Below are 21281 nucleotides of genomic sequence, written 5' to 3'. Positions count from 1 at the left end.
ATTTCCCTCAAATATTGTTCACAAACCAGTCTAAATCTGTGATAGTGAGCACTTCTCCTTTGCTGAGATAATCCATCCCACCTCACAGGTGTGACATACCAAGATGCTGATTAGACACCATGATTAGTGTACAGGTGTGCCTTAGACTGCCCACAATAAAAGGCCACTCTGAAAGGTGCAGTTTTATCACACAGCACAATGCCACAGATGTCGCAAGATTTGAGGGAGCGTGCAATTGGCATGCTGACAGCAGGAATGTCAACCAGAGCTGTTGCTCGTGTATTGAACGTTCATTTCTCTACCATAAGCCGTCTCCAAAGGCGATTCAGAGAATTTGGCAGTACATCCAACCAGCCTCACAACCACAGACCACGTGTAACCACACCAGCCCAGGACCTCCACATCCAGCATGTTCACCTCCAAGATCGTCTGAGACCAGCCACGCGGACAGCTGCTGAAACAATCGGTTTGCATAACCGAAGAATTTCTGCACAAACTGTCAGAAACCGTCTCTGGGAAGCTCATCTGCATGCTCGTCGTCCTCATCGGGGTCTAGACCTGACTCCAGTTCGTCGTCGTAACCAACTTGAGTGGGCAAATGCTCACATTCACTGGCGTTTGGCACGTTGGAGAGTTGTTCTCTTCACGGATGAATCCCGGTTCACACTGTTCAGGGCAGATGGCAGACAGCGTGTGTGGCGTCGTGTGGGTGAGCAGTTTTCTGATGTCCATGTTGTGGATCGAGTGGCCCATGGTGGCGGTGGGGTTATGGTATGGGCAGGCGTCTGTTATGGACGAAGAGCACAGGTGCATTTTATTGATGGCATTTTGAATGCACAGAGATACCGTGACGAGATCCTGAGGCCCAACAATCTGAAAAGCTCTGAGGCACATTAGGACCTGCACAGTAACAAGGTCAGTCCCACTCTGCTAAAAGAGGTTTTGGGACACAACTTATTTACCTTAAAGCAGACATAGAGGCCAGGAGAAGCCTTAAAGTCCCTGATCACAGAGCCTGGGTTTGAGTTTCAGCATCAGGTGAAACACAAACAGCAGGTGTTCATGGATCAAAGGTCAAGGCAGATCTCCAGTTAATGTGACAGAATACACGTGAGTCCTGATTAAACTAAACTCTAAGCCATATTTTTACATCCCTCCAGGTCCAGTTGACACTGACGTGTCTGCAGCTGGTTATCTGGACACCAACTGAACACCTGCAGTTGGACATTTCATTTGACAAAGTCTTTACAGACTCATGAAACACCTCCAGAATTTCTACTTTTCACATCTGCTTCCAACATTAATGGATGAATTTGTTGCAAAAAAAGGTTCTGCTCTGCCCCAAATATCTGAATCTCTTAAAAATACAGTCATCACTTGTCAGGTGTGATGTGTGATACAGACAACAAAAGAACTCTGTGTGAAGGAAAATAAAGAAGGATGGAAATAAGGCACTTTCAGTTGTTTATTTTTTGTTTTTACAATGAAAACTGTTTTCAATACTTTTTTCAATATATGTTCCAAATAAAAAAAACATTTATGTTTTGTACATGTCACATTTTCCACCATAAGTGTCAGAAATAAACATGATTATTCCAGATGGGGAAACAGCCACTAAATACTTAACTGTGTTATTTGCATAATAGTGACTGTATGAGTCACTTCTTGAATCCAGGTTTTTTTGCTTTTTGAAAACTGACTGTGGAGTCACATTTTATTAGCAACATGCTCTTTAAAAGCTTTTGGCAGCGTTGCTTTGATTGTTTCAGCCACACAGTGAGATGCTTCACATGACGTCTGTCCACAGTCCCCCCTCTTCTTGACCTGATCTTGTGATATTTTAAATCTGTGTAATAAATCAGCCATGACAAAGTTTTGTCTTAGTTTCATCAAAGTCATTAGAATTTGTGTCACAACCGGCATTGACGGTGAAGTGTTTGAAATTCTCTGAGTGGACTCCCTGCATACAGACGGGAGTCTGCATCACTCTCTGAGATGCAGTCAGCTACAGTGTGGAGGTCCTGGAGGTCCTGGTGGTCCTGGAGGTCCTGGTGGTGGTGGACGCATTTCAGACGTGATGATGGGCCCTTTTGAACAGGTGAGATCTTCCATCTATGGGTCCTACATGATGACTTTGTTACTGCAAACAAGCTCCTCACCCTGATCCATCTCATCTTGTTCATCTGAGGGCAGATATACAGGACATGATTATCAAGAAGTGATACATTAGGGTTTTCATGACAACACTTTTATGACACCATGAACCTTCCATCAACCCCACGACTTCCCACTGGAAACAGCATCACCTCTGTGCTCCAGAAACCAAGAGAAAACCTGGGACATAACAGCTACAATATTAAATTCAGATTGAGATTAAAATACTGCTTTGTTGAACATTTTATGTCTACTGAAATTATGGCATTTTTAGGTTCATACTGAGTTCAGAAAAGGATAATACATGTTGTTGTTACTAATGATTATTACTACAGTGATTTGTCCTTCAGACACATGAACTCATATCTGTTATTCTGGTGACACTGCTGTCAGTCATCTTTATCTTCTCTGGTGGTCTGTCACATCCTGACCACAAACTGAGACGTTCCTCTGTGGGCTTGTTGTCATCAAAGTAAAACGAGCACACGTATAACGTTTTAGGTGGTCTTTTTAAGTTGACTTTTTCAGTCACATCCTTCTGGGCTCCTCATCTCTCGGTTGGTGGCAGAAACTTTCTCAGTCCAACTGAGTGTTAAAAACATCACTGTTGTAGCCTCAGATTTAATTTTGTCTGGTTGTTAGTGCAAAAGCGAACAGTGAAACATGTTCCAGAGTTACACAAGGACATTTTTAAATGCTACGGGAGCTGATCATCATTTAGAAAAGAAAACAAACTTTAAAATAAACCGGTCTGGGAAACAAAAACTGCTAGAAAACAATGGCTCACTGCTACCTCCGGTGTCTAAGAGGACATTGCACCATAATTGCTTCTACAGCAGCACCCTCAGGAATAAGGTGGATATATGATTATTCCTCACAGAACGTGACTTCTGTATTTTTAATTCCTTAATATAATCTGAGTGAGTGAATATTAACAATAGTAATAAATTTTATTTATAATTGTTGGCCTCCCTTCATTGGCTTCCTGTTAATGCTAGAATAGAATTTAAAATTCTTCTTCTTACTTATAAGGTTTTGAATAATCAGGTCCCATCTTATCTTAGGGACCTCGTAGTACCATATTACCCCATTAGAGCGCTTCGCTCTCAGACTGCGGGCTTACTTGTAGTTCCTAGGGTTTGTAAGAGTAGAATGGGAGGCAGAGCCTTCAGCTTTCAGGCTCCTCTCCTGTGGAACCAGCTCCCAATTCAGATCAGGGAGACAGATACCCTCTCTACTTTTAAGATTAGGCTTAAAACTTTCCTTTTCGCTAAGGCTTATAGTTAGGGCTGGATCGGGTGACCCTGGACCATCCCTTGGTTATGTTGCTTTAGACGTAGACTGTGTTTCATAATTATTGTATGGCCTTGCCTTGCAATATGGAGCGCCTTGGGGCAACTGTTTGTTGTGATTTGGCGCTATACAAGAAAAAAGTTGATTGATTGATTGATCTTTCAATAATAAACATCTCAAAGTGCTACAGGAGAAATAAATAAATACAACGAAGGATAAACAAGAGTTTAAAACAGCAAGTCTTATGAAAAAACAGTCATCAGAATGGAATAAAACCAAAATGGGTAATAAAATGGAATAAAAAAAGAATAAAACGCAACAGTTCAAAATGATCAAGACCTGTCTAAACAGGTACATCTTCAGGCTTTTTTTTTTTTTTTTTTTTAAAGCTTCACCAGTTTGTGGAGCCCTCAGGTGGTCAGGGAGGGAGTTCCATATACGAGGGGCAGCTGGACAGAAGGCCCCGTGTCCCACCGTGAGAAGTTTGATACGAGGGGGACGGAGAAGATCGGTGTTGAACGGGAGGATGTGTGGAGAATGAAACATGTTTCATAACCTCACTGAAAGATGTAGATATTCCTTTTAAAGTGGGTGTTTTCCTATTTTGTGAACCGTGTGCCTTCGTCCTGTATGACCAAATCCTTAAACGGGACACGATGATTCATCCAGCCAGCTGGACTGTCTGTGAACGCTGTAATGATGGCGGCCGCTCACACTCCCGTCCCAATATTCTTATCATTATTCTCTGAGCAGATAGAGATGTTTTCGTTCATGTAAGTCTTATCTTATTGGAACCAGTTTTCCCGTAGAAAAATAAAATAAAAGACAATTTACACATTCCAAACCAGTGACCTGATATACAAATATCAGGTCACTGGTCAATCACATACAGTACAGACAGATAGGTAGAAAGTCTGTCACCCCTTGAGCTTTTATTTTGTTATATGTAACCCTAGTCCCACGTAGCTATAGTTATCTAGAGTGGGTAGTACAATGGGATCGGGCCTGAGTTCGTTGATGAAATGTTTTATGTTTTATTACCCTTTAAGGTACCTCCCTTTAAGTTTTACTAAATCTTGATCTCTGAGTTTTCCTACTAAAATTAATAAGGACACCATACAACGGTACTTTAAATACAATAATCCTTGTGCAGGCATTTATTTACACAACTTGAAGAAAAAAAAAACTTTTGGTAAAGTAAAAATAATATAAACAAAACTAAAAATGTTATAACCGAAAATGTGCAAGTTGAACTGAGGTTTCTTCTGCTTTCAAGTTTTTTTCTTTAGTATACAACAACAAAAAAAAATCTTTTACACATTTATATGAGATAACATTATCTTCCTGTTCTTGAGCTGCGCTAATATAAAGTGACCTGTCTTTCTTTATAAAAAAAAAATACTCTTGAACTTTGGCTAGAACCCTAAAAAAAAAATATATAAAAAAAAACTCAATAACTCCAAATCTTCAGTGGGCCCACACACACACTCAATTTTTACTCCTTAATCAAAAGTTGCAGGCCTGAGTTGAAGCCAGGGTGCGATGGGGCCTAAAACCTTTTGGCCGCTTCACTCCGACACAAGCAGAAAAAAAAAAAAAAAAAAAGCACGTGCAGTTCAGTTGATTCACTTAATACTCACAAATCCCAAATGAATTGATAGGGGAGCTAACAGTCACCAGAGCAATGGCAGTAAGACCGGAGCAGCTAGTACCAGTAACCACCGGAGCTGTCGGGACCTCAGGAACCACCAGGAAGAATGAGCACGAAACAGCACCAGGAAAAACAGCAGAGTCCATCCACTGGGAAGACTGGGAAAACCGCTCCAAACCTCTCTCTCTCTCCACGTCTCCGATTGACTCTTTCCCTCCGACCCTCAGTACGTCTGCCAAAAAAAAAACGACACTCTCGCTCACGTCACTTGTTCTGCCCCTTTTTAGGAAAACTTGGGATTGGCTGTTACTTCAGTAAAATCCAATAGCAATACTGTTAAGGATTTTATATATATATATATATATATATATATATATATATATGTTATCACTGTTAAACATTTGTACCTTCGTCTTCTTTCTTATGAAAACGGTGTTGTGCTGTTTGCACTTCACCCTGAGAATGTATGTGTTATTCAACCTTGTTTTAGCTTTGTCTTCTTTCTCATGAGAACGGTGTTGTGCTGTTTTGCACCTGTCTTAACCAAGCCTGAGAATTCAACCTTGTTTTAGCATGCTGGGGTCAATCTGAACTGGGAATGAGAAGCTGGATGTACTTATTATTATTCTGATTGTGATGTGATGCTTAGTGTTCCAGGCAGATGCAGAACAGCTGATAACTGCGAACAAGATGTGCTGACCTTCGACGATAAGAGAAAAAGAAAGAAACTGTTTTGCTTACAGCTGCACTTATTGACGTGTGTGTTTATGTTACGGGAAGAAACTTGTCTTGCGTCATTCCCCCCACCCTTAGGACAAGTTTTTGTTTATGTGATGAGGGATTCACTAATAAAAAGAGCGAAGCGCAGGCCAGACTTTAGTGTAGCCTTGGTGTACAGCCTGGCCGCACTCCGCGCGTAAAATTTGACTTTCTGTCTCACTGGTGTTTCTTGACTCTGTTTGTCTTGTTAAAGGTTTAAAAATGTTTGGAGGAGAAAATACCCAACATTGACTGGGGGCTCGTCCGGGATCTCAACAATACCGGAGGTGTCCAGCGGAGGTCGTCAAGTCCAGACGTAAATCCTTGGCCAAGGTCCGATCGATTGATCGTGTCTGCAATTGTCGACCACCGTTGGCATCGTCTGGTTGACGAGATTTTCCCGAAGAAGACAGACAGGAAGTCGAGTCAGTGAGTAGAATTTCTTTGTAAATAGTACTGAGTGAGTGGTGATCAGATCACATAAACAGTTAAATTCCGCAAGCGATGATACAGAATCGTCTGTTAATGCAAAGCAGTTAAACTCTGTAAGGAGGGTGCGGACTCCTCTGTTTATATACGCGTACCGGTAGGGGATAAAAGTGATCACATAAAACAGTTAAACTCCGTAAGCGATGGCGTGGAATCGTCTGTTAATGCAAAGCAGTTAAACTCCGCGAGGAGGGCGGACTCCTCTACGGTTGCGAGGGACGCCCGTAGTTAAATTCCGGAAGGAGGGTACGGACTCCTCTGTTTTAATACGTAAAGGAAATCCCGGGTGTATAAATACGTGCACTGTAAAAAAGCAGTTAAATCTGGCAGGGACGGCGGAGTCCCCTAATGCAGGACATTAGTTAAATTTCACGGGAGGGCGAGCTCCCCTGGCATAAGAATACGCGTACGATTATTAAAAGTGTTTCTATGTGTAAATAGTGTTTTGTGTAAGTGTAAATAACTGTGTGAAAGTGTAATACTTTGGACAACGTTAGTGACAACCGTGCGTGTGGAAGCAGAGGCAAGTGATTCCGCTTCCTACGGGGAGGTGAAAGGAATCAACCACACGACGGCAAATTAATTGTCACGTCCAAAGAAAGTGTGAAAACTTCAGATTTAGAACACCCTAGGTGTGCCCCCGTCTGAAGTCCAAATTATAACAAGGGATAATAAAAATGGGGGGTAAGACGTCTATAAATAAGGAAAATTTATCAACTGACGACTGGAAATTTATGGAAGCAAAAAATCCAAAAGCAACAAAGAAATTGGAGACCTGGATAAATAAACATGACTTTGACGGACGACTGAACCTGATCAGTATACAGAAGCTAAAGAAGGAGTTAGAACAGCAACATAAAGGTGATGAGAAAAAGATGCAGAAAGTAGGGGCAGATTTAGTGGCATTTTGGGAGGAGGAAGCAGAGAACAGACAGAAGGGAGCAGAGAAGCGACAATTAGAGAAAGTAAGGAAAAAGAAAGTTGTAGGTAAGGCAGAAGAAGATGTGATAATTCAGCACAGAGAACCAGAACAGCCTCAGCAACCACCGCCGGCTGGATCGTCGGTGACAACAACACCTTTATCTCCTCTACCAGAGGATGACGATGTACCGCCACCACAGTATGATTTAGCAGTAAAACCTAAGGTAAAAAGTGAAAAACCAGAAAAACCACAAACACGCAGTCAAGCGAAAGTGCCCACAGCCCCTCCCATGGTGGAACACAGTGACCGGGGAGGTGCCTATCCTATGATAGAAGTACCAAATCCTCGTGCAGGAACAGCAGGACAGCGATCAACCATGCTCGTATATCGAACATGGAATGCTGATAATATCAAAGCAGCAGTCGACATGATACCATCGCCACATGTCGATATCGAGGGATTTACGCAGGATATAGAAAACATTAGAAGTTCTTACCACCTTAGTGGACCTGAAGTCCAACAGGTGTGGATGAAAGCATGTGGCCCTAAAATGGAGTCAGATACGCGGAGACTGGAATCCTGCAGACCAGGATGGCGTACCATTGCCACATGATGATCCAGTCTTGAAAACAAGAGTGGAAGCTATGATTACACGTGCAAAAGGTGTGTTAGGACCAAAGATAAATTATACTGAAATTACCAGGACAACTCAGAAAGAAGGAGAACCATGGACAGAGTTTAGATGCAGATTTGAGAGTGTATTTAGAGTCCATAGTGGCATATTGCCAGGAACACCAGTGTATGAAAACAAATTGAAAAATGTTTCACCTGTGAAGCTGACAATGACCGATTTGATTCATGATGGCAACTCAACAGCTGTCATAACAGTAACAGGTGCCACTGAAGATGTTTTAAAATTGAGATTCACAGGTATGCCATTACATGTGTCACTTTGTAAACCATATTTGACAGAATGGCAAGAATTGGGACTGACAGTCATAACAGCTTTGTCAGCCACTGATTGGAGCAGAGTTGGACCAGGAACGGAGTTCAGTCCATCAACTAAATTGTATAAAGTGCCAGTTAACGTCTCATTGGTGCTGACAGCTGGAACACACATTGATGTGTCCACTTCACAATCCTGAGTGTTTCAGTTGAGTCCTGAAGAGGATGATCTTCTCTCTTCTGTACCATCAGGATTGTGGACAACAGGTCCTTCAGACGTAGGACTGATAAAAAATGCACAACCTGTAGTTATAAGACCAAAAACAGAATACAGACCATGTGTAAGACAGTATCCATTGAAACCTGATGCAATTGAAGGAATCAGACCAGTAATAGAGGATTTGTTAACAGCAGGAGTTATAGTACCATGTCCAGATTCACCATGTAACACACCCATATTTCCTGTAAAAAAAAGGCTCCGCCCTCAGTGGGGTGGAGAATGATTCAAGATCTGCAGGCAGTAAATGCTGCTGTGATTAAAAGAGCACCATGTGTACCAGATCCGCACACACTGTTAAGCTCATTGAGATTAAATTCTAGTTGTTTTTCTGTAATAGATATCAGTACATTTACCAGATTACCGCAGGGTTACGCAGAGAGTCCAACTATTTATTCTCAAGTCATGTCAGCATGTTTAGCCAATTTCGTTCCACCGGCAGATAGCCAACTATTAGTGTATGTTGATGACATTCTGATTGCCTCTGACACACGAGAAAACTGCATAACTGACACAGTAGCATTATTATGTTTCTTATTTGATAATGGCCACAAAGTGAGTAAAAACAAAGTTCAGTTGTGTAGGGATAAAGTAAAATATTTAGGACATGAATTATCAGCCACAGGGCGCACGATCCTGTCTGACAGGAAGGAAGCAATTTTACAGGCTCCAAAACCACAAACCAAAAAGCAGATGATGTCATTTCTTGGACTGACTAATTACTGCAGGGCATGGATTCCCTGCTATGCAGAATTGACTAGTCCACTTTCTGATTTGATGTACAAGGATGATATTTCAATGTCAACCGTGCTGGAATGGAACAAAGATGCTGAGGAAGCCTTTGTAAAAGTAAAGCAAACATTAGTGTCATCCACAGTTTTGGTACTACCAGATTATAGTAAACCATTCATTCAAACAGCTGATTGTAAGAATAAGTTCATGACTAGTGTTTTGGTTCAAGTGTATGGCTCAAAATTGAGGCCAGTTGCCTACTACTCATCTAAATTGGATGCAGTAGCAAGTGCTTTACCACCATGAGTACAGGCTGTTGTTGCAGCCTCTATGGCTGTTCAAAGTAGCAGTAATGTTGTTCTATTCCATCAGTTGACACTGAAAGTTCCACATACAGTCTCTGCACTTCTGTTGCAGACAAACATGAGCCTTTTGTCCCCAGCAAGACATCTTTCGTGTATGTCCTTGCTATTATCACAGCCACATCTTACGGTAGAGCGCTGTACAACATTGAATCCATCCACATTGATACCTTTACCTGAGGATGGTGAGCCGCACAATTGTCTTGATGTAGACGAAAGCACGCCCAGACCTCCAGGACACACCCATTCCAAACAGTACAATTGCGTATGTGGATGGTTCTTCCACTAAAAACGCTTATGGACAAACACAATCTGGATATGCTGTTGTCACAAATTCAGAAGTATTGGATTCTGCTTCATTGCCATCGTCATTTTCAGCACAAGCAGCTGAATTAGTTGCTTTCACTGCAGCTTGCTATCTGTTTAAAGGTACGGCTGTATCAATTTATATAGACAGCCAGTACGCTTTCAGCACAGTGCATGTGTTTGCAAAACTGTGGGAGGAGCATGGAATGGTGACATCATCTGGAAGGCCGGTGACTCATGCCACTCTCCTAACTGCCCTACTGCAAGCTGTGAAGTTGCCTCAACAAATTGCTATATGCAAATGTGCGGCTCACACCAAAGGCTCTGACAGTGTTTCAAAAGGAAATGACGTTGCTGACAAAACCGCAAAGGCGGCAACAGCTCTTTCTATTTTTCTCCTATATGACACCCCTCCGGATATGACCACAAAAGAAACCCATATGGCCAAAAAATATGTTTAAATGGGCAGCTATTATGAGCCATGGCGTGACGCATGTCTCATCAGGGGGTATGATATCGCAATCTATTTTTTGTCTTTATGGGTTCGATGCATATGCAAAACAGCATTGTAGAGCATGCATGACATGTGCAAAACACAACTCACAAGGCAATTTGAGACCCCAAAGAGGCAAATTTCCAACACCACAATATCCTTTTCAAGTGATTCATATGGATTATATACAGCTGAGTAAACATGAAGGGAAGGAATTTTGTTTAGTCATAATTGATGCCTTCTCAAAATGGGTAGAATTGTTCCCTACAAAACATGCAGGTGCACTTACAGTGGCTAAGGCATTGTGCAAAGACATCATTCCATGATTTGGAATACCAGAAACAGTCTATTCAGATAATGGAGCGCATTTTGTTAATACAATAGTGCAATACGTAGGAGAAGCGCTACAGGTCAATCTCAAAAATCATTGTGCTTATCATCCACACAGTGCCGGATTAGTGGAAAGGACAAAGGGCACAATAAAAATAAGATTAAGGAAATGTATAGAAGAGACAAAACGAACCTGGATTGAATGTTGGACCTAGTAAAATTGTATATGAGAATAACACCAACACCATCAGGGTTAACACCATTTGAGATACTTTATGGACGACCATATCGTCTACCAATTTTGACATGGATACTAAAACAGCAGATGAGGAACAAACATTAGCAAATTTTATGAAAAAGACATTAACACAGAAAGAGATAACTTAAACACATTTACTGCCGAATAATTTTGATCTTCCACAGGACGGCCTTCCAGTAGTCTAGCCAGGAGACTGGGTGTTCATCAGAGTCCAGTCCTCGTTGGGAAGGTCTATACCAAGTGCTGTTAACAACACCAACTGCAGTAAAGATAGCGGAGAGATCAACGTGGATACATCACTGTAAGATACAGCGTGTGTTGGCGGCCTCCACAGTGTAAGGGGAAGTCTGGCTACAAAGGGAGTCTATTTAATTAGCAATAGATTGTCTCAATGCCAGTGAAGCAGGGAGATCCTTGCACTATTAGGTGAGGTGGTTAACAACACTGTATCCTAGCAATCATGACTGAACTACAGCAGACCCCGGAGCGGCGTGCTCAGCGCCGCCGCTGCCGGACTGTTGGTAGGGCAGCCGGTTGCGTTGTGATCTTAGTGTGTTTCGTGCTCCTCGGATTCCTGGCCTGGTGGTTGACCCAAGAATTGCAGCTCACTGTGGACCAAGCCAGAGAACAACGCAAGCAACGTCAGAAGAGGTTTATTCATAATGTGAATGAGACAGATGGACACCCTCATATATACCATACTAATATGTGATACAGATATGTTCATTTATTGGCTATGGAATTACGTTACTAATTTGTTCGCAAATACCTATATCCTCAACACACCCAGCTCTGACGGCTAAACCGTACCCTGCTAGGGTGACAGAATGTCTTATCATACGGATGCATAATCAAACTGTATTTCGGGGGCAGCAGTTCTCAGCAAATCTGATAAGATGCAACACCACTTGCCTCAGTGCAACCACTTATATGATAGGGATTTCAACAGAGGACGTACAAGCGTGCCCAAGTGCTGCTCCATTGACTAGACTGAAGGGAAACGCAAAAATATCATCACGTTAAATTGTCATCACAACGGCCATTCCCAATTTGCTTTTACGGGACAGGGAATAAAAATGTAGGTAAAATTAAGAAACGTCTGTGTACCCAAACGTATGTTTTATCAAATAATTTAAGCCTAACCAAAACATAATATGTGGATGGTACTTATCTTCATCACATTGGACGGGGATGTAATTATACAGGCTCCTGTCCATGGGGAACGGATGAATCATGTGCTTATGTTAGTAAGTTTTTGCTACCACCTATAAATGGTACTCCGGTGTATGATGACATCTATTGGCTTTATGGTTCCAGACTGTACATGAGTCTCCCACCAAATTGGGGTGGTGTGTGTGCACCTACCCAGGTGACTGACCATACATATGTGGTAGGACCTCCACAGAGAAGAATGGCAGCACCAGACGGAGGAGATTGATATACCCAGATGTGTTACCACATGATCACATGTGGGGCTCGGATGTACTAAAGGACCAAAAAATTGTGGTCTGTAGGAGATAAAATAGCACATTCATTGTTCCCCTGGATAGGAGTGGGAAAAATTCATTAATGATTGAAACTCTGAATTATCGATTGGGTCTGTTCATGAATGTAACTAAAAAAATAGTAGCAGCTCAAAACACTGAAATAGATGGCTTTACGTACCATGGTGATGCAAAATCGCATGGTTTTAGACTTGCTTACTGGTTCACAGGGAGGAGTTTGTGTTCTGCTGAACACAACATGCTGTACTTTCATCCCAGACTCCATTCATTCAGTGGATATGCAGGACGCATTGGAAGAGCTGAACAAACTTCGTGATGCAATGCATAAAGACACCCTAGCCGTGAACCGGTGGAATCCCTGGTCCTGGTTGACTTCAGGACCATGTTGGCAGTTACTATTGAAAATGGTGACACCAGTTATTATAGTCCTAATTCTGATTGGACTTTGCATGTGTTGTGTGATCCCTTATATCAAAACAATGGTTGGCAAAATGGTGTCAAATACATTTGTACAGTGTAATCTGGCCTTCCAACAAACTATGCCAAAATATCAAGCATTGAAACAGTCAGACCTTAGTGGAGAAAACTGTAATGACTGTACTGAGAATTATGATGATATTGAAAAGCTCACAACTCCAGTTCAAGCTTGAACTGTTGACGTGATGAGTTAACACACTCTTAGCCTATGAAGCTTTAGCTGAAAAAGTAATAAGACAAGTGGTGTAGTCGAATAATACAGAAAAAACAGTTCATTTATACCAGTCGGTAGGAGTGATGTATGGTGGTGGTGTGGTGATAACAGAATCTTTGACAGACTGCCACGAAATGTGTCAGGTTATTGTGCATTAATATCATTATTGTTACCCATGACCCCTGAAGACGTTACGACATATGCAGCCTCTCTTATTCCTGAGGATTGGCAGAAAGGCATAGCCAGACATAGAGTAAAAAGAGATTGGAAAGGAGTAGGAAATCCAACATATATTGACGCAATAGGAGTCCCCAGAGGAGTGCCTGACGAGTATAAACTGGTTGATCAAATAGCAGCTGGATTCGAATCTTCCATCTGTTGGTGGTGTTCAATTAATAAAAACGTGGACAGAATAGATTAAGTTAATAAACTAACTAACTAAGCTGGGTGATGCCTACTGTATGTTTAACAGGTGATAAACAGGTGGGAAATGTTAAGGATTTTATATATATATATATATATGTTATCACTGTTAAACATTTGTACCTTCGTCTTCTTTCTTATGAAAACGGTGTGCTGTTTGCACTTCACCCTGAGAATGTATGTGTTATTCAACCTTGTTTTAGCTTTGTCTTCTTTCTCATGAGAATGGTGTTGTGCTGTTTTGCACCTGTCTTAACCAAGCCTGAGAATTCAACCTTGTTTTAGCATGCTGGGGTCAATCTGAACTGGGAATGAGAAGCTGGATGTACTTATTATTATTCTGATTGTGATGTGATGCTTAGTGTTCCAGGCAGATGCAGAACAGCTGATAACTGCGAACAAGATGTGCTGACCTTCGACGATAAGAGAAAAAGAAAGAAACTGTTTTGCTTACAGCTGCACTTATTGACGTGTGTGTTTATGTTACGGGAAGAAACTTGTCTTGCGTCATTCCCCCCACCCTTAGGACAAGTTTTTGTTTATGTGATGAGGGATTCACTAATAAAAAGAGCGAAGCGCAGGCCAGACTTTAGTGTAGCCTTGGTGTACAGCCTGGCCGCACTCCGCGCGTAAAATTTGACTTTCTGTCTCACTGGTGTTTCTTGACTCTGTCTTGTTAAAGGTTTAAAAATGTTTGGAGGAGAAAATACCCAACAAATACTTAAAACAAACTGACTGACATTAAATTGTTAACAGGTTAGATTGCACAGACTTTTTGCTCAAACAAACTCATATTCTCCTAAGTTTGGGATTTTAAAGGACCATGGCACATTTTAGAAATGTGTAGCTTAACTTTTAAACAGTACCTTTTGGACGTTCTAGGATTTTGTCTCAGTTCAGGGCCAGTTTGATCTGGTGGGTTTAGCTTGAGTTGAATGACCATACCATGATGCATTATGGTCACTGGCTCACTAGATGGGTAACCAGGTTTGTCATAGGTCAATCTAATGGCTGGTTTTGGTTCTCTCTGAGATCTTCGGACAGCGAAGGACTTTTCACTCCCACTTCTTGTACTTTTAACTGATCTTTCACTTCTGACTTGGGTTGAAAAGGGTGAGCTTGCTCTCCCTTCTAAAACCTGATCTTCTACCAAATCATAATTTGTCTCTTGGTCATCAGAATCCATCACAGCAGATGTATCATCTATGGAAGATCCTTCACTCTCTGATTCTATAACTGGTTGAATTTCCTCCTCTTCAGAGCTTCCACGGTTCTCATTCTCTCGCGACTCTTGCTTTGGTGATGCGTTTTGTTTCCTGACCTCATCCACAACAAAACCTTGAGGATTCTGGACAGTATCAAATTCTGTATCTGTTGACACAGTGTCACTTTCTTCAACTGGATCAGTAAGCTTAGTTCTTGGACATGGCCGGGGATGTTGTGATCTGGTGACAGGTCTCTGAGTCGTTCCTGCAACATCTGGGGGGTTAGACATCCTGACCAAGTAACCTATGGGCAATAGATGGTCTCGATGCAAGGTTTTGACTACTCCTGGACCATGTTCTGGTTTAACCTTGTACACTGGCAGGTTAGACAATTTCTCCACAACAACATACGGTGTCGATTTCCAACGATCTTGTAACTTATGCTTGCCTTTTTGTCCAACATTCTGAACGAGGACTCTGTCACCTTTCTCCAAAGGTAAATCTCTCACTCGATGGTCATAGTAGGCTTTGTTTCGCAGATGACTTTTGGTGGCGGCATCAGATGCCAATTGGTATGCTTTCTGTAACTCTTTCCTCATTCTGGCAACGTATTGCTGGTAGGAGGATTCACTTTCACCATTTGGTGAAATTCCAAAACAGATGTCAATGGGGAGCCTTGCTTCTCTTCCAAACATGAGACAATATGGTGAGTATCCAGTGGCATCATTTTTTTGTACAATTGTATGCATGTACCAGGTAGGTGATATGCTGACTCCAGCATTGTTTCTTTACTGTGTCCAGGGTACCAAGCATTGCCAGGAGAGTTCGATTGAATCTTTCTGGTTGTGCGTCACCTTGCGGGTGGTAGGGGGATGTTCGTGACTTTCGTACTCCCAGCATGGACAAAAGCTCCTTGATAAGTCGACTCTCGAAGTCTCTGCCCTGATCAGAGTGTATCCGTGCAGGCAGACCGTAGTGCACAAAATACTTCTCCCACAGTACTTTTGCAACGGTGACAGCTCTTTGGTCCTTGGTTGGATATGCCTGTGCATACCGTGTGTAGTGATCAGTCACTACTAACACATTAGCAACACCTTTGAAATCTGGCTCTATCTGTAGAAAGTCAATACAGACTAGATCCAAGGGGCCATTACTGGTTATTTGGTTCAAGGGCGAGGCACGCTGTGGGAGGGTCTTTCTAGAAATACATCTCCCACAGGTTTGAATGTACTGCGCTACCTCAGCTGCCAGCCGGGGCCAGTAAAACCCGTCTTTGATCAGTTCAGTACTTCTTTCCACTCCCAGGTGTCCACACTCATCATGCAAGGATCTTAGCACCATAGGTCGGTATCTTTTTGGCAAGACGAGCTGTCTGATTGGTTTTCCACATGGTCTCTCTTTTACTCTGTAGAACAATCCATCCTTTGACTCCAGTTTGCAGCTTTCGCGGAGAAGCAGAACAGTCTCAGGTGAGTCATTCTTAGAGCGACTCAAACCTTTATTGCTTTCGATTGCTCTCTTTAAGGGTCCAATGGTTGGGTCCATATCTTGTGAGGTCTGGATGTCCTTTGAGCTCAGTTGGTCAAGAGTGGTTATACTGAGGTTGACTGGAAACACATACGCTTCAGGTATTACTGTAGCAGGAGCTCCTAACTGATCAACAAATCTGTCAGTTACAACTGCTTCATCTCTGTTACAGGCTCGTTTGCAAAGGACTTTAATGCCATCAGGTGGAACATTAATCCATTCTTTGTCCTCTTCTGGTGCATACTGTCGAGACAGCAAGTCCGCATCGATGTTATGTCGACCAGGGCGATACTGGATGCTGAAATCGTATGTGGCTAGAGCAGCTAGCCAGCGATGCCCAAGTGCACTGAGCTTTGCTGAGGTCAACACATACGTTAATGGGTTGTTGTCAGTTATTACAATAAACTTTGCACCGTACAAGTAATCATGGAATTTGTCCACAACTGCCCACTTTAATGCCAAAAATTCCAGTTGGTGGACTGGGTAGTTGTGCTCTGAGTCTTTAAGCTTTCGACTTGCAAAAGCTACTGGCCTAAGTCCCTCAGGGTACTCCTGGTTCAGGACAGCACCAAGGCCATTCATACTGGCGTCCACATGCAAGATGTACGTTTTTGTGGGGTCAGCAAATGCTAACACTGGGGCATTCATCAGACAGTCACGGATTCTCTCAAAAGCATGCTGACAGGCTTGTGTCCACCGTTCTCCAAAGGGCTCTGATGCTTTTAGGTATACTTTGTTTTGGCCCATGCTCTTCTTGGATCTTTCCAAGTGGGTTCATAACCTTTGGTGAGCTCGGAGAGGGGACGGACAATGGCGGAGTAGTTTGCAATAAACCTGCGGTAATAACTGCAAAATCCAAGGAATGACCTTAGAGGTTTCAAGTGAGTAGGTGCTTTCCAGTGTTTCACCACTTCCACTTTTTCTGGATCAGTGGCTATACCATTCATGGAGACAATGTGGCCGATGTACTTCACTTGAGGCTGACAGAATTGGCATTTGTCAATGGAAACTTTCAAGCCAATCTCCTCTAATCTGTCCAACACCTTGAGGAGACGCCGCTCGTGCTCTTCAAGCGTTTTGCCAAAGACGATGATATCATCCAAGTACACAATGACTTCCAGGAGATGCATGTCGCCAACAGCTTTCTCCATCAAGCGTTGAAATGTTGCAGGGGCTCCAGTAATTCCCTGTGGCATGCGTTCAAACTGATAGAACCCGAGGGGACAAATGAATGCTGTCTTTTCTTTGTCCTCTTTGGCCATCTGTATCTGGTAGTAGCCACTACGCAGATCTAATACAGAGAACCATTTACCGCCAGATAAAGAGTCCAAGGCATCATCAATGCGTGGCATTGTGTACTGGTCTGGTGTAGTGCGGTTGTTGAGTGTTCTGTAATCAATACAGATTCTTATAGTCCCATTCTTTTTCCGTACTACAACGATTGGGGAGGCATAGGGGCTACGGGACTCTTATAATTCCAGCGGCCAGCAACTGTTGTATGTGCCGCCTCACATCGTCAATGTCTGCTGGGGCTACTCTTCTTGATCTTTCTCTGAACGGTCTGGTGTCATGCAGGCGTATGTGGTGCTCGACTCCTTTGGCCAAACCAACATCCCACTCATGTAGTGAGAAAACGTTCCGCCTCTCAGCCAATTTCTGCTTAAGCTGGCTCTTCCACTCCTCGGGGATAGGGGAATCTCCAAAATCAAAAAGGCTTGGGTCTACCAGTCTCTGCTATGCAGTCAGATGGGTGGATTGAGGTAACTGTGTCAACAGCATACATTTCAGCAACGACAGTTCCCACTGGTATGGAAGTTGTCGTTTTGGACTCATTCTGAATCAATCAATCAATCAATGTTTTTATATAGCGCCAAATCACAACAAACAGTTGCCCCAAGGCGCTTTATATTGTAAGGCAAGGTCATACAATAATTATGTAAAACCCCAACGGTCAAAACGACCCCCTGTGAGCAAGCACTTGGCTACAGTGGGAAGGAAAAACTCCCTTTTAACAGGAAGAAACCTCCAGCAGAACCAGGCTCAGGGAGGGGCAGTCTTCTGCTGGGACTGGTTGGGGCTGAGGGAGAGAACCAGGAAAAAGACATGCTGTGGAGGGGAGCAGAGATCGATCACTAATGATTAAATGCAGAGTGGTGCATACAGAGCAAAAAGAGAAAGAAACAGTGCATCATGGGAACCCCCCAGCAGTCTACGTCTATAGCAGCATAACTAAGGGATGGTTCAGGGTCACCTGATCCAGCCCTAACTATAAGCGTTAGCAAAAAGGAAAGTTTTAAGCCTAATCTTAAAGTAGAGAGGGTGTCTGTCTCCCTGATCTGAATTGGGAGCTGGTTCCACAGGAGAGGAGCCTGAAAGCTGAAGGCTCTGCCTCCCATTCTACTCTTACAAACCCTAGGAACTACAAGTAAGCCTGCAGTCTGAGAGCGAAGCGCTCTATTGGGGTGATATGGTACTACGAGGTCCCTAAGATAAGATGGGACCTGATTATTCAAAACCTTATAAGTAAGAAGAAGAATTTTAAATTCTATTCTAGAATTAACAGGAAGCCAATGAAGAGAGGCCAATATGGGTGAGATATGCTCTCTCCTAGTCCCCGTCAGTACTCTAGCTGCAGCATTTTGAATTAACTGAAGGCTTTTTAGGGAACTTTTAGGACAACCTGATAATAATGAATTACAATAGTCCAGCCTAGAGGAAATAAATGCATGAATTAGTTTTTCAGCATCACTCTGAGACAAGACCTTTCTGATTTTAGAGATATTGCGTAAATGCAAAAAAGCAGTCCTACATATTTGTTTAATATGCGCTTTGAATGACATATCCTGATCAAAAATGACTCCAAGATTTCTCACAGTATTACTAGAGGTCAGGGTAATGCCATCCAGAGTAAGGATCTGGTTAGACACCATGTTTCTAAGATTTGTGGGGCCAAGTACAATAACTTCAGTTTTATCTGAGTTTAAAAGCAGGAAATTAGAGGTCATCCATGTCTTTATGTCTGTAAGACAATCCTGCAGTTTAGTTAATTGGTGTGTGTCCTCTGGCTTCATGGATAGATAAAGCTGGGTATCATCTGCGTAACAATGAAAATTTAAGCAATACCGTCTAATAATACTGCCTAAGGGAAGCATGTATAAAGTGAATAAAATTGGTCCTAGCACAGAACCTTGTGGAACTCCATAATTAACTTTAGTCTGTGAAGAAGATTCCCCATTTACATGAACAAATTGTAATCTATTAGACAAATATGATTCAAACCACCGCAGCGCAGTGCCTTTAATACCTATGGCATGCTCTAATCTCTGTAATAAAATTTTATGGTCAACAGTATCAAAAGCAGCACTGAGGTCTAACAGAACAAGCACAGAGATGAGTCCACTGTCCGAGGCCATAAGAAGATCATTTGTAACCTTCACTAATGCTGTTTCTGTACTATGATGAATTCTAAAACCTGACTGAAACTCTTCAAATAGACCATTCCTCTGCAGATGATCAGTTAGCTGTTTTACAACTACCCTTTCAAGAATTTTTGAGAGAAAAGGAAGGTTGGAGATTGGCCTATAGTTAGCTAAGATAGTTGGGTCAAGTGATGGCTTTTTAAGTAATGGTTTAATTACTGCCACCTTAAAAGCCTGTGGTACATAGCCAACTAACAAAGATAGATTGATCATATTTAAGATCGAAGCATTAAATAATGGTAGGGCTTCCTTGAGCAGCCTGGTAGGAATGGGGTCTAATAAACATGTTGATGGTTTGGATGAAGTAACTAATGAAAATAACTCAGACAGAACAATCGGAGAGAAAGAGTCTAACCAAATACCGGCATCACTGAAAGCAGCCAAAGATAACGATACGTCTTTGGGATGGTTATGAGTAATTTTTTCTCTAATAGTTAAAATTTTGTTAGCAAAGAAAGTCATGAAGTCATTACTAGTTAAAGTTAATGGAATACTCAGCTCAACAGAGCTCTGACTCTTTGTCAGCCTGGCTACAGTGCTGAAAAGAAACCTGGGGTTCTTATTTTCTTCAATTAGTGATGAGTAGAAAGATGTCCTAGCTTTACGGAGGGCTTTTTTATAGAGCAACAGACTCTTTTTCCAGGCTAAGTGAAGATCTTCTAAATTAGTGAGACGCCATTTCCTCTCCAACTTATGGGTTATCTGCTTTAAGCTACGAGTTTGTGAGTTATACCACGGAGTCAGACACTTCTGATTTAAAGCTCTCTTTTTCAGAGGAGCTACAGCATCCAAAGTTGTCTTCAATGAGGATGTAAAACTATTGACGAGATACTCTATCTCCCTTACAGAGTTTAGGTAGCTACTCTGCACTGTGTTGGTATATGGCATTAGAGAACATAAAGAAGGAATCATATCCTTAAACCTAGTTACAGCGCTTTCTGAAAGACTTCTAGTGTAATGAAACTTATTCCCCACTGCTGGGTAGTCCATCAGAGTAAATGTAAATGTTATTAAGAAATGATCAGACAGAAGGGAGTTTTCAGGGAATACTGTTAAGTCTTCTATTTCCATACCATAAGTCAGAACAAGATCTAAGATATGATTAAAGTGGTGGGTGGACTCATTTACTTTTTGAGCAAAGCCAATAGAGTCTAATAATAGATTAAATGCAGTGTTGAGGCTGTCATTCTCAGCATCTGTGTGGATGTTAAAATCGCCCACTATAATTATCTTATCTGAGCTAAGCACTAAGTCAGACAAAAGGTCTGAAAATTCACAGAGAAACTCACAGTAACGACCAGGTGGACGATAGATAATAACAAATAAAACTGGTTTTTGGGACTTCCAATTTGGATGGACAAGACTAAGAGACAAGCTTTCAAATGAATTAAAGCTCTGTCTGGGTTTTTGATTAATTAATAAGCTGGAATGGAAGATTGCTGCTAATCCTCCGCCCCGGCCCGTGCTACGAGCATTCTG

At 42.1% G+C, this 21281-nt stretch overlaps 1 protein-coding gene across 1 annotated transcript in view; it reads right to left on the bottom strand.

Moving 5' to 3' along the window:
• Positions 1–1532: 1532 nt before the first annotated feature.
• Positions 1533–21281, bottom strand: part of LOC117523000 — a 30269-nt gene continuing 10520 nt past the window's right edge. The window contains exons 3-4 of the mRNA XM_034184416.1: positions 5088–5330; positions 1533–2183 (exon numbers count right to left, since the gene is read on the bottom strand). Coding sequence (XP_034040307.1) covers positions 2122–2183; positions 5088–5330 — 305 coding nt within the window. The 3' untranslated portion in view covers positions 1533–2121. The remainder of the gene's footprint in view (positions 2184–5087; positions 5331–21281) is intronic.

Source organism: Thalassophryne amazonica, chromosome 13, assembly GCF_902500255.1.
Source record: "Thalassophryne amazonica chromosome 13, fThaAma1.1, whole genome shotgun sequence".
NCBI lineage: Eukaryota > Metazoa > Chordata > Actinopteri > Batrachoidiformes > Batrachoididae > Thalassophryne > Thalassophryne amazonica.
The sequence above is the reverse complement of the archived record's forward strand: the minus strand, read 5'-3'. Positions and strand labels throughout refer to the sequence as shown.